The 14,229-nt window shown below is 39.4% G+C and overlaps 1 protein-coding gene across 2 annotated transcripts in view; it reads right to left on the bottom strand.

Moving 5' to 3' along the window:
- Positions 1 to 7,722: 7,722 nt before the first annotated feature.
- Positions 7,723 to 14,229, bottom strand: part of LOC126469949 (cullin-1-like) — a 233,353-nt gene continuing 226,846 nt past the window's right edge. For both annotated transcript variants that reach the window (XM_050097359.1, XM_050097358.1), the window contains exons 14-16: positions 8,555 to 8,776; positions 8,115 to 8,334; positions 7,723 to 7,939 (exon numbers count right to left, since the gene is read on the bottom strand). In XM_050097359.1, the coding sequence (XP_049953316.1) occupies positions 7,859 to 7,939; positions 8,115 to 8,334; positions 8,555 to 8,776 (523 nt within the window). In that variant the 3' untranslated portion in view covers positions 7,723 to 7,858. The remainder of the gene's footprint in view (positions 7,940 to 8,114; positions 8,335 to 8,554; positions 8,777 to 14,229) is intronic.

Below are 14,229 nucleotides of genomic sequence, written 5' to 3'. Positions count from 1 at the left end.
TTTTTTTGATGTGTGTATAAACTAGTTTTCAAAATCTGAAAATGTACAACAATAAAATAGTGCCTAAAAACACCACACTGTGCTACGTACCTCTGGTGTGACGGCTAATTGTGTAGTGATGAGTTTTTAGTTTACAGAAGGCCCCATGTCGGTACATTAATTAAAGTCAATTACATTTATTAACAATAAAATAACTGCACTTGAGAGCTCCATTTACAATTAAATAATAAATAAAGGGTTTATATGTTCCATCTGCAGAAATGTAAACAAAGTACATTGTAATGCTCAAGTTGCATAAAATGTTCTGCTTTGTCCTATGAAAATTATTTACTGTTATTCTTTACAAAACATAATTACAGTATAATTAATATTTATCTCCAGTGCTACTGAAATTATAGAACAGTAATATATCTGTTGAGGAGAACTCTCAGTGGCTCTTTCCACAGTTGGCTGTTGTTACTGAGAGACCAACAGAACACTGTCAGGTAAATTACCATGGTGGTGTTTAAGTGTACATCATTACTATGCAGGTATCACACTGTTAGTGGTGCCAGTCAACAGTGTGATGGAGTCAGCAGATAGTGCCTCTGTGTGGGCCTTGTGAGAGACTGGCTGCAGCTGCATGTTTGGGATCTGGGTTGGGATGCACCAACAGTGTCAGTAATAGTCATTGCCACTGATTTGTCACTGCGCACAGAAGCTAAGCCTTGAGGATTCTCTAAGCTGTAGCAGTGTCTTTCATCAAGACTCATGTTGAAATTTCTCCATTAGCATGATCTCTGCCTAGCACTCTGAAAAGTTTTCTATGTGCATATCCATGCACTTGATTAACCAAATCAGGTTCTTCTTCTTAATACAGTTATCTTACATCAACTTCTGTAGCTGTTTCATAACACCCTCTTTTGTCACATTGAATGACACCACACACAAGCAATATATCACTTGCTATTGATGTCACCTGCAGTCAGTCGCTTATTTCAACACCAGCACACATGAGCAGATTCAACCAGTGTTTCAAATATACTGTGTTGTATACTTCTGCCATGGAAAAAAGTACAGTAGCAATCACAATTGATCTCTGTTTGATGTCTACATCTTAAAAGTCCAACAATTCTTTATTCATTTATTAGTCTTTGAGTTTAATTACAAGTATTAATTAACACTTCTGGAATTGAAATCTCGATACAACTACAGAAATATTATCAATAGCAGCACTGCTGATTTCCAGGGCTTTCATTTTAAATTATTTCAGGGAGAGTTAGATTATGAAAATGACAGAGTATTTAAGTATACCTGAAGAATAAATATACCTAAGGATTGAGATTAAATGTCCACCTAATATTAGCCCCAAGACTGTTTACATGTCATAAACTTTAATAATACATGAAGTCGTTTTATAAATAACTTAAAATTGCCAGTGAAAAAGATTCTTCCCCATGTCTGGACAGCAGGCATATTATCTGCCAGACTTCTTACAGTTTCTGTTTGTAAAGGCCAATCCTAGGTATTAAAGGGCAGTATTTGCCGTGTCTGACAACCCTGTCTTATCAGTAACAAATATAAAGCACACATTAAGGAAATCTGTCATGAAATACACACTTGTTACATATAATTTGCACTTAAGTCAATCTGTTCCACCTTATCTCTGGCTCTACCAGTTTCTTCCTCTATGTTCCACATTATATTCCTTTTGTTGTCATGTGGGTATGCTTTTCTCAAGGCATTTGCTTTGCAGTCTGGATTACTATCTTCAGTATCTGCTGTAATGAGCTACACTATCAACATCAGAGTTGTTCCTGACACATAGATACATTTTCCTTTTCCTCCAGGAAACCAAAATCTATTGTGTAACACTGTTTGTCACCTTCTTTCTTATGATGTCTTCCAAGCTGTATTTCTGTTAGTGGATATCACATCCATTATTTTTAGAAAGCACTCAATGATCATTCCCAAGAACATTCATCCTGAACACGAGCCCTGTGTGTGCTCAAATGGCTAATCAACTAATCCCTCATACTAACAGCCTAACATGAGCTGCAGTGAACCAATCATTTCCCTTCTCTCTCTCTCTATCTCTTTCTTACACACACACACACACACACACACACACACACACACACACACACACACACACACCTAATCTTTTAATATCTATAGAACATGTGTTACCAGTCTGTAATGCACATACTGACACTATTCCAAAGATAGATGTTATCTCATATCTCAACAGCTGTTGTAGAACACTCCTGGGCCTCTGATTTACTTTTACAAAATGCATAATTATAACATGGCATTCACTGTCTTGAATCCTTTATCAGGTTAATAAATGCATAATAAAATAATTCAAATCCACCAAAGGATCATAGTACTGTTATTATTCGTAGTCTTAACAATGATCAGAATCACTAATCTGTCATATATAAAACAGAGTGTATGTCGATGATGTCTTCCCAAATCCCTGCTCAACCAAATTTGGCACAAAAACAGCTGGCCTCACAAGTATCAGCACTGTGGGATTTATAACCTTCTAGCTCAAATGGGAGCAGCGATAGGGCATAAACTTATTTTTTTTCAGCCCTTAGGATACAGGCTGCATGCATGACAGGTATGTTGCATGGAAACAGTATCAGCCTGCCAAATCAGTCTGCTTTGCAGTGCAGCCTTCATGTCGGGGGCAAGAAATGGTTTTCTGGGCTCTAACATGTAGACTGCCCTGTATGACAAGTGTGTTGCATTGTAGTAGTATTGGCCTGCTTTATCGACCTGTTTTGTCTGGCTTCCTGTACATCAGGAACAAATAAATAATTTTCAAGCCCCTGATGTGTAGCCTGCTCTTCAAGACAGGTGTGTTGTGATAGTAGTATTTGCTTGTTTTCTTGAACTGTATTGCAGAGGCTACATGTGTCAATGAACAAGGCTGGGGACAGGTCGAGTTGGATAGAGGGGCAGATGATCAGAGAGAGAGGGAAGGAGTAAATGGACATAGAGGGAGATGCATGAGACAGTGTTGAAGGGCAGTGGGCAGGTGGAAAAGAAAGGGTGAGAGCAAGGACAGAAAGAGAAAGGGGAAGGAGGATATGGTCAGAGGGAGGGAGGAAAAGATATAGTCAGGGAAGCGTGTGGAGGAAATGTACAAAGAGGGGGGAAAGAGGAGATACAAAGGTAGAGGTGGAAGAGGAGATACAAAGATAGAGATGAGAGGATGAGATAGATAGAGTGAAGAAGAGGTGGACACAGAGAGGGGGAGGAGGAAGTGTGTTGAATGCATGTGGTGAACACATATGCACTTGGAGCCGCAGGGAAATGGCAAGTGTTCCAAAACTTCTAATGAGAAGTAAACAATTTCACATACTTCGTAATTTCACATACTTTGTGCATTGAACAGCTGCCGTTTGTATCGTTTCCATATGAATGTGGACTGCTCTAAGTTTAATAAAAGTTCATGTTGAAGCAATGTTAGTCTTGAATGTATTACAGTTAGTCCTTTGGAGGCACAAGTGCCCTTTACATATAAACCAAAATCTGTTGCCCAATATTGTTTGTAACCCACTTCCAAGCTGTTTTCCATCTAGTGGGAATTCCATCCAGTACTTTTTCCCCAGAAAGCACTTGATTATCATTCTCAAGAACATTCTGCCTGAGCATAAGCTCTGTAGAAAGGAGTCACCAAAACTGTGTTATTCCTTTTCTTATATGGTACTTCTACAGATAATAAACTGAAAGCAAACTAAAATTCACAACAGAAATAAGTTGTAAAGTAAGAAGGGACAGAAACCTAGGAAATAACAATAAAAATGATCATTTCATAGCTTTTAACACCAAATATTAGACATTTAATTTTCACAGAAATTTACCACAGTTATAACAATCTGACATCAATTTATAGCTTACATGTTTTACAGATTTGCCATTGAAAAAGTGTATACACTAATATAAATATCCATATTACAACTGAATGAAGTAGTAGTAATTTCTGTTTCTAATGTGACTTCATTCTCTGACACAGCAGTGTATTCTGCAAACTTTTCTTCAATTAACACTGTTATAATTTTGAGACATAATAGTAAGCCATACATAAGCTTTTACATTAAGCTGCACACAAGGGTAAGAAATTTTCCCAAATAGTTTTTTAAAGTGGAAGTACTAAACTTGGTCATCAAACTGTTACACAGTTTAAAAAACTCTCAACATCAAGATAAATGTATTGGTTCCAAAAGCTGAAAATTCTCAGGTTTCTTTGCAAACTTCTATCCAAGTAATGTAATTCCACAGCTGTTACAAAATAAAAATACTACACCCTCCCCCTGCACACACACAGAGAGAGAGAGAGAGAGAGAGAAAGAGAGAGAGAGAGAGAGGAGGAAGTACACGTATCAGTAACAATCGTCATCCTTGTCATATGAGTAACAGGTATTACTCACAGAAACTGACAATGGTCAATGAATTTATACTTAAATATGTTTTACTTCACACTACTAATCTGTATCAGAAATCACAAGAATTACATCAAAAATAAAGTTACTTAGAATTTTCAGTGAAACTATGTCATTTTTTCTGCAGTAACATTGTTTCTGAATAATAATGCACAAGGTCAAGATATGTTCAATAATTTCAAAGGTCAACAACTTTCAATCTCAGAGTTTTAATTTTGTAATTTTACATCAATAGTCTAATATTTCACAGCATAGTTAACACATAAAAGTTTCACAATTTTTTGTTTCAGGCTCTTTCTCTCTCTCTCTCTCTCTCTCTCTCTCTCTCACACACACATACACATACACATACACATACACACACACACACACACACACACACACACACACACACACACAGATTTATGTGGGTGATCACTATCTTCACTCTGATTAAAGTACCAAATTTTCTCCCAGTAATACACTGACAATTACGACAATTTTAATAGTCAATGAGACACTAATAATGCATACCTAACATATGTATACATTTAACATCCACTTTTTCTTTTTACTTTACAATGTATGTATAAATTTCCATGTATAACTGATAGAAATAAAAAGTGCATGTCCTTCAACGAAAATTTTGTGATTTTTTGCTGGTAAGAGAACTACAATACCAATTAACCAAAAACAATCATGAGTATTAATTCATATTCAGCAATCTCATATGTCAAATACTCCTATTCTGCAGAAGTAGATTCTCACACTTAACCACAATTACAATAGAATAGTCAATGATAACCCAATAATAGATGCCTGCCATATGTATACATTGAACATTCACATTTTTTTAAAGTTTCCAATGTATGTATAAAGTCCCAGGTATAACAAATTGAAATTAAATGTGTATACTTTTCAATGGAAATTCTGTTAATGTTTTCTGGTAATGGAACTATGCAATAAAAATACCAATTGACCAAAAACAATAACAAATATAAATTCATATTCAGCAATCTAACATGTCAACTACTCTTATTCTACAGGTTATTCTCACAGTTAATCACAATTAGACTACTCAATAAGACACCAATAATAGACACCTACCATATGTAAACACTGAACATCCACTTTCTATTTTTTTAGTTTACATTGTATGCACAAATTTTCCAGCCACAACTATTTGAAATCAAAAGCGCATACCTATCAATGAAAATTCTGTGAATGTTTCCTGGTAACAAAATTACGTAATGACAATGCCAGTTAACCAAAAAAACAACAAATATGAGTACATATTCAGCAGTATAACATGTCAACTACTCTTAGTTCTACATGTGATTTTCACAGTTAATTGCAGTTAGATTAGTCAATGAGACACAAATGACATACACCTACTATATGTAAACGCCGAGCATCCACTTGTTTTTAGTTTCTAATGTATGTTTCCGGGCATAACCAGTTGAAATCAAAAGTGAAAATGAAACTTCTGTGAAAGTTTTCTGGTAACAGAATTATGCAGTAACAATACCTATAACCAAAAACAATAACTAATATGAATTCATATTCAGCAGTAAAGCATGTTAACTACTCTTAGTTTTACATGTGATTCTCACACTCAATCACAATTACAATAGTCAGAGACACACCAATAATAGACACCTACCATATGTGAACACTGAACATCCACTTTTTTTTAGTTTACAATGTATGAAAAATTTCCAGGGATAACTGATTGAAATAAAAAAACTGCATACATTTCAGTGGAAATCCTGTGACAGTGTGCTGCTAACAGAATTATGCAATAACAATATCAATTAATCAAAAACAATAACAAATATGAATGTATATTCAGCAATCTACATGTCAACTATACTTAGTTCTACAGGTGATTCTTGCAGTTAATAACAATTAGAATAGTCACTGAGACACCAATAACAGACACCTACCAATATGTAAATACTGAATATTAGCTTTTTTTATAATTTACAATGTATGTATAAATTTCCAGACATAACTATTTGAAATCAAAGTGCAACCTTTCAATGAAAATTCTGTGAATGTTTTCTGGCAACAGAATTATGCAGTGACAATATCAATTAACCAAAACAATAAAAAATATGAATTCATATTTAGTAATCTAACATGTCAACTACTCGTAATTCTACAGGTGATTCTCATAGTTAATCACAATTACAACAGTCATTGAGACACCAATAATAAACACCTACCATGTGTAAAAACTGAACATCCACTTTTCTTTCTTTTTAGTTTACAATGTATGATAAATTTCCTGGGTTAACTGATTGAAATCAAAAGCGCAAACCCTTCAGCGAAACTCTTGTGAAATTGTGCTGGTAAAAAAAATTATGCAATAACAATACCAGTTGACCAAAAACAATAACTAATATGAATTCATATTCAGCAATCTAAGATTTCAACTTCACTTAGTTCTGCAGGTGATTCTCACAGTTAATCACAATTAGAATAGTTACTGAGACACCAATAACAGACACGTACTATATGTAAACACTGAACATCTACTTTTTTTAGTTTACAATATATAATAAATTTCCAGGCATAAATGATTGAAATCAAAAGCACATACCTTTCAATAAAAATTCTGTGAAACTTTGCTGGTAACAGAATTATGAAATAACAATACCAATTAACCAAAAACAATAACAAATACGAATTTATATTCAGCAATCTAGCAGAATGTTAACTACTCTTACTTCTACAGATAATTCTCACAGTTAATCACAATTAGGATAGTTAATTAGTTAATGAGACACCAATAATAGACACCTATCTTATGTAAACACTGAACATCCACTTTCCTTTTTTTCACTTTTTTTTAAATACAATATACGTATAAATTTCCAGGAATAACTAATTGAAATCAAAACTGCATACTTTTCAATGTAAGTTCATGTTAATATTTTCTTGTAACAGAATTATGCAATAAAAATAAGAATTAATCAAAACAATAAAAAATTTGAATTCATATTCAGCAATCTAACATGTCAACTACTCTCAGTTCTGCAGTTGATTCTGCACATGCACACGCACACACATACTTGCACTCATGCAGGTGCACGTGCACACTCTTTCACACACACACACACGCGCGCGCACACACACACACACACACACACACACACACACACACACACACACAATTCTGCCACTCAAAACTAGATTCATAAAAAGATGGGCAAAATAACTCATTTTACTTCTTTGAAAAACTTTTCGTATAAAAAAATGTAAATTATTTTGTACATTCATGATTTTCTATTACAACATAAATGTAATAAAAAATTAACAAAACGTACATCATGCACAATTTTACATATATCAAATGCACATGATTATATATGGTATGTAACATTATCCTCATACTGCAGAAACATTTGACCACCATTTGGTCACCATCTGCCATGTAGTATTCAAGCGAGGTAACTGTAGGTATCTCTTTGGTTCTCTGCTCGTTCCAAATATTCCTTCTCAATTAGGATATCAATACATTTCTGTAAGAATTCAAGACAACAATGATTATTTATGCATAAAACACAATTATGTCTTCATTATTCATAAGAAATCAGTTAAGAATTTCAGTTTCAACTATAAAGATCAATCTAATATTAAAGCTACAGAGCTGTAAGGATAAAATAACCTTATTGATCTACACCACATGTTACTTACTTTGATAACATGAACTCTGGGCTTAAATCTTGATGCCAACTGCTCTAATACTTCAGCAACAAGTTGCTGGTGCTTCAGTGTTTTTCTCATTTTCAGTATTCTCACTATGGCTGCCTGTATTAATATTTTGCGATCTTCTTCGATAGTCTTCTGTGTTGCCTCTTGATCATGTCTCAATTCTGATTTCAATGGTATGTTGATATTCACCCTGAGCTTCTTACTGGAAGAGAGGGAAAACTATGATGAGGGTATTTAATATACAGAATATTATTATTTTGAAACAGAAATTATTACCAGAGAAACTGCCACAGGCTGAAAAAAAATTTTCATAAGAGGCCTTCAACACAAGGAGGTTGTGTCTTCAACACCCTAATTCTATCTATTTTTACCATGCATTTGAATGCAAATTACTGAACAGATAAAGCTAGTGAGTGACTTACTTTTTGTAGCTTGAACATAATGCTACAACAGAAGTAGGTTGCAAATCACTTTCATCATCTTCAGACTGAAGTAGCTTTGTTTTCATGAGAACTTGAATGACCTGTACTAGTACATCAAGACTAATTTGAGTTGATTCCTGAAGCTGTTGCACTGTCCAGACCTCACTCAAATTATACTGCAATAATACTGCCATCTGGAAGGTTGATGCCTGTAATGTATACCTGAAACAAAATATCATTTTGATGGAAACATTCAACAGAACATTAAGAGTTTCATAGTAATGGCAGTATTAAACTATGTACTAAAGAAAGGTTGATGCAAACATTCAGCTGAGCAATAAGTGTTTCACTGTAATGGCAATATTAAACTATTTATCAAAGAAAGGCATCCAAAAACACTGGAAAACAGGTACAAAAAAGGACCAAACATCCTCACAAACTTTTCAGTAATGTTATCAGGTCTGCAGCTCAATAGCAAGAACTTTTTCCCCTCTAAGTTGATATACTAATTTTAAAAAAAATGGTATGAGCATTAGAGCTTAACTTCTGACTGACACCAAATATTAAGCTATGGTAGGAAAAGAAACTGAGCATGGGTTTATTGAAGGAAACATATAGCATTTGTCTGACATAATTTTTGGAAACCACTGTAAACCTAAATAAAGATTGAATGAACACTAATCGTTTTGAATGCAAGTCTAAACCACTATACCAACTTGTCCACTCTTATGAAGTTGTTTAATCATGCCTTATAAAAATCATATTTCTATCAAGTTTCTGTTGTTGACAAATGCAATATGGCCAGGGGAAAAGCATATAAACATATTAATGTGTGAAATTAATTTAATGCACCGAAATGAAATCTATAGACTGACAGGTATGAAAGCGATTAAGATGCAATGACATTAGTGCAAATCATTCAGATATAGTGAACCTGCAATATAATGAATATGTAGTGACAAATGAAATTCTGTGCCAGATTGGTCTTCAGACCTGGATTTCCTGCTTATCACAATCAATCACCTTAATTATTTGGCTATATCAGCCCATCTCCAGGCCTAATTCAAAATTCATTTTATTTATGTTTCCACAAATGATTTCTGAACATTACTACAGGGGTTCTCCCATAAGGTATGTGAGAATAGCATCTTTGGGGGAATGAAGTCAGTGGAGGACCATGACTTACCATGCAACAAAGGCTATATGCATAGTGATTCAAAAATACAATTGCAAACCTGATGGACAGGTTCCCTACAGCAAAACAAGGCAAAAAATTCATATAAGCACATGTAGTTTATTAAGAAACTTTGTGTTCAACACATCAGTTACACGTTGTAACTGAAATAGTTATTAACTTAGAAACTCATAATAAATGTTCAAAATGTCCTGTTGCTTCCATAAACATATGCATTTGCTGAATCATGGCTTGTCATGCCCTTTCAAATACTCTCTGTTCCGCAGTGTTCTATGCCACATTGATGAAGAGTTTTTTCATCCATCTTGACAGCTGCATGAACAATTTTTTAAGATGCCACAAGAGACATAACTCCAACGAACTCACTTTGGGAGAATATGTAGCACATGGAACTGGTCCTCCCCTACCTATCGACATGTCATGTAGGTACTAGTCAGTTAATCTCAAACACTAAGACTAAAATGTGGTGCAACATTATCATGCCATCTAGGATACTATGAGTCAAAGCTGTCTTTGAATGAGTGGTGGTGGTGGTTGTTGGGATGTTTAAGGGGGACTAAACAGCGAAGGTCATCAGTCCCCCATTGCAAAAACAGGCGAGCCGAAAATCGGCGGAGCAGATAAAAACCAAAGGGGGGTGGGGGGGGGGGGGGAGGAGACGCCCCCCAGGCGCTAAAAGAACACAAATGCAGCAACAAACACTACAGGCAAGAAGAGTACAGATGAACACCAGACAGAAAGACACAGAAGAAAAGAAGATGGCCGGAGACCGGTTGACTGACCACGAGAACAAAAAAGGGGAAGAGTCAACCATCTGACGACACACCAAAACAGCAACAAATATTGAGAGACGCGAGGACAAAAGACACAGAAAGTGAAAGGTGCAGGACCTCCCTAAATGGAACCATAAAAAGGACTACCACGGATAAAATTTAAAACGTCATCAACCATGGAGGTGTCGTCACATAAAACCAAAGGCAAAGTGCCTGGGAGATTAAAAGACTGCCGAAGGGTGCGCAGTCGGAGACACTCCAACAAAATGTGGGCGACCATCAGCCGGGACCCACACTGACACAGGGGGGAGCTCCTGACACAAAAGATGGCCATGCGTCAGGTAGGTATGGCCGATGCGGAGCCGACACAGGATGACAAGAGTCCCTGCGAGAAGCCCGCAGGGAGGACCGCCACACATCGGTCGTCTCCTTAACAGCCCGCAGCTTATTCGGGGATGTCATGCCACGCCACTCAGCAGTCCACATCCCAAGCACCTTACGGTGCAACACCAACTGCTGATCGCGAGCCGTGAGGCCGATCTCCAAAGTTGGGGCGTCGATCACCCCTTTGGCCAGCCTGTCGACACATTCGTTCCCCGGGATGTCAACGTGACCTGGCGTCCAAATAAAGACCACCGAACGACCAGAGCGGGTAATGGCGGAAACAGACTCCTGAATAGAGGACACCAGAGGAGAAGAGGTATAGCAGCGGTCGACGGCCTGGAGGCCGTCACTGCAGATGACGATGGACGTACCTGAGCAGGAACGCATATGCTCAAGAGCGCGCAATATGGCCACCAGCTCTGCAGTAAAAATACTGCAGCCAGCCGGCAAGGAGCGCTGTTCAACATGGGCAGCGTGAGCAAAAGCGTAGGCAGTGCGACCATCAACCAGGGAACCATCAGTGTAGACAGTCTCACAGCCCGAAAATGAGGCAAGGAGCGCAAGAAAATGGCGATGGAGGGCCACAGGCAGAACCGAGTTCTTGGGTCCCTGTGCCAAGTCCAGACGGATGGACAGCCGAGGCAAACACCAGGGGGGCGTAGGTGCACGGACCCGGAAGGGAGGCAGAAGAGGGAATAACCCCAGTTCCGACAGCAGGGATTGGATGCGGACAGCTATGGAAAGCCCAGACCTAGGTCGACGTTCGGGCAGATGGAGGACCATGGCAGGGAAAAAGCAGGCGACGATTGGGATGGCCCGGCGAGCAATGCACGTGGACAGCATAGTCGGCGAGCAAGCGATAGCGGCGAATCCGCAGTTGGGGAACCCCGGCCTCCACCAGTAGACTATCCACGGGGCTCGTACGAAAAGCGCTAGTTGCAAGCCGAACCCCACAGTGGTGTATGGGGTCTAACAACTTCAACACTAAGGGTGATGCAGACCCATAGGCCTGGACTGCACAAGGGCTCTGTATAATCGCAACAGCGTGCAGCGATCCGCACCCCAAGATGTGTGGCTCAGGCAGCGAAGGGCGTTGAGGTGCTGCCAGCACTTTTGCTTCAGCTGAGTAATATGAGGAACCCATGTGAGCCGGGCATCAAAGACAAGTCCTAAGAAGTGTCCACCACTTCAAGCAGGTGGCTGTCGAGGTAAAGTTCAGGATGAGGGTGGACCGTCCGATGCCTGCAGAAGTGCATAACTCGAGTCTTGGCTGCAGAGAACTGAAAACCATGAGTCAGAGCCCATGATGCTGCCTTCCGAATGGCTACTTGCAGCCTGCGTTCGGCGACTCCCGTAGTCGTGGAGCTAAATGAGATGCAGAAGTCATCGGCATACAAAGAAGGAGACACTGACGACCCCACGGCTGCAGCCAGACCATTAATGGCCACTAGAAATAAGGAAACGCTCAACACCGAGCCCTGCGGGACCCCATTTTCCTGTGTGTAAGAGGAACTAGAGGCAGCATCGACTTGCACCCAGAAAGGGCGGCGCAATAAAAAGGTTTGAAGAAAAGCCGGGAGCCGACCACGAAGACCCCACTCATGCAACGTAGCAAGGATGTGATGCCTCCATGTGGTGTCATACTCCTTCCGCAGATCAAAAAAGACAGCAACGAGATGCTGACATCGGGCAAAGGCCGTATGGACAGCAGATTCCAGCCGCACCAAATTGTCCGCAGCAAACCGGCCCCGACGGAAGCCACCCTGGGATGGAGCGAGGAGACCGCGCGACTTAAGGGCCCAACACAAACACCGCCCCACCATACGTTCGAGCAATTTGCACAAAACATTGGTGAGGGTAATGGGACGATAGCTGTCCACCGCCAGTGGGTCCGCACCGGGCTTCACGATGGGGACAATAAGACCCTCTCGCCATTGCGACGGGAACACGCCCTCACTCCAAATGTGGTTAAAGGTGGTGAGGATGTGTCTCTGGCAGTCCCTGGAGAGATGCTTCAGCATCTGCGCGTGGATGCAGTCTGGTCCTGGTGCTGTATCAGGGCAATTGGCGAGGGCAGCGAGGAATTCCCCCTTGCTGAAAGGAACATTGTATTTTTCAGAACGACGCATGTGGAATGATAACGGCGTCTGCTCGGCTCGCTCCTTTAGAGAGCGAAAGGCGGGGGGATAAGTTGCAGTCGCAGAGCTGTGAGCAAAGTGCGCAGCAAGGTGTTCAGCAATGGTGGCAGCGTCCGTGCAGACAGCGCTGTCCAAGGAGATCCCAGGGACACCCATAGGGGTCTGGTATCCATAAATCCGCCAGATCCGGGACCACACGAGCCAGGGGGAGACACGGGAGCCCAAGGATGAGACATACCTCTCCCAGCACTCCTGCTTACGCCGTGTAATAAGACAACGGGCCAAGGCACGGAGCCTCTTAAAGGCGATGAGGGTCTCTAGAGACGGGTGCCGCCTATGACGCTGGAGGGCCCGCATACGGTCGCGAATAGCCTCAGCAATCTCCGGCGACCACCAGGGTACAGCCTTCCTCCGAGGGAGTCCAGAAGAGCCTGAATGAGTGCTCTGAAGTTGTTGGGTTGCACTTGGAAAGCCACCTAATGTAAACTTTCATTAATAACTCAAAAACTAAGGATTTTTGGACATTTTTCTTGTTTTGGTGTAAGGGACATGTCCCAAAGCCTGTAAAGTCATTATTTAATCACATTGTGTATGAAATTAATTAAACATACTGAAATTAAATGGACAGATTGATGGGATGTAACCAATGATGATGCACTGACATGGAATGATATCAGTGTGTAGCATCTTTGGTAGAAGAGTTTACAAATCATAGATGGAAACATCAGTGACAATGAACACTGGAATCAGGCCTGTAGGTATGCTCAGATAGTGTAAAGATTAATGTGACTGCTCGCGATAAGCAGGAAATCTGGGTTCAAGTCCCAGTATGATACAGATTTTCAACTGTCCCTACATATTAATTACACTGCAGTTTCAGCACATAAGAAAGGTTTGCTCTAACTTAATGTCACTGTATCTTTCTTCAGTTCACTCTCATCAATCCATTCATTTCAGTTCAGCGCATTTAATTAATTTCATATACAAGATTATTCATAAGTACCTCCGGGGCTTTAGAAGATGACTACAGAAAAACTACAAGACAAACAGAAAAAGTTACACATATCAGTGTCTCTCCAAGTTTTGATTCTTAATACACACTGTGGCATAGTTGTGTGGTGTGCCCCTAGTGGGCAGGTATCTTAGAACACAGCATATAACGGACCAATGTTTGTGTGCTTAGAG

This window comes from Schistocerca serialis, chromosome 3, assembly GCF_023864345.2.
Source record: "Schistocerca serialis cubense isolate TAMUIC-IGC-003099 chromosome 3, iqSchSeri2.2, whole genome shotgun sequence".
Classification (NCBI taxonomy): domain Eukaryota; kingdom Metazoa; phylum Arthropoda; class Insecta; order Orthoptera; family Acrididae; genus Schistocerca; species Schistocerca serialis.
Note: the sequence above shows the minus strand (reverse complement) of the source record. Positions and strands in the feature narration are given on the sequence as shown.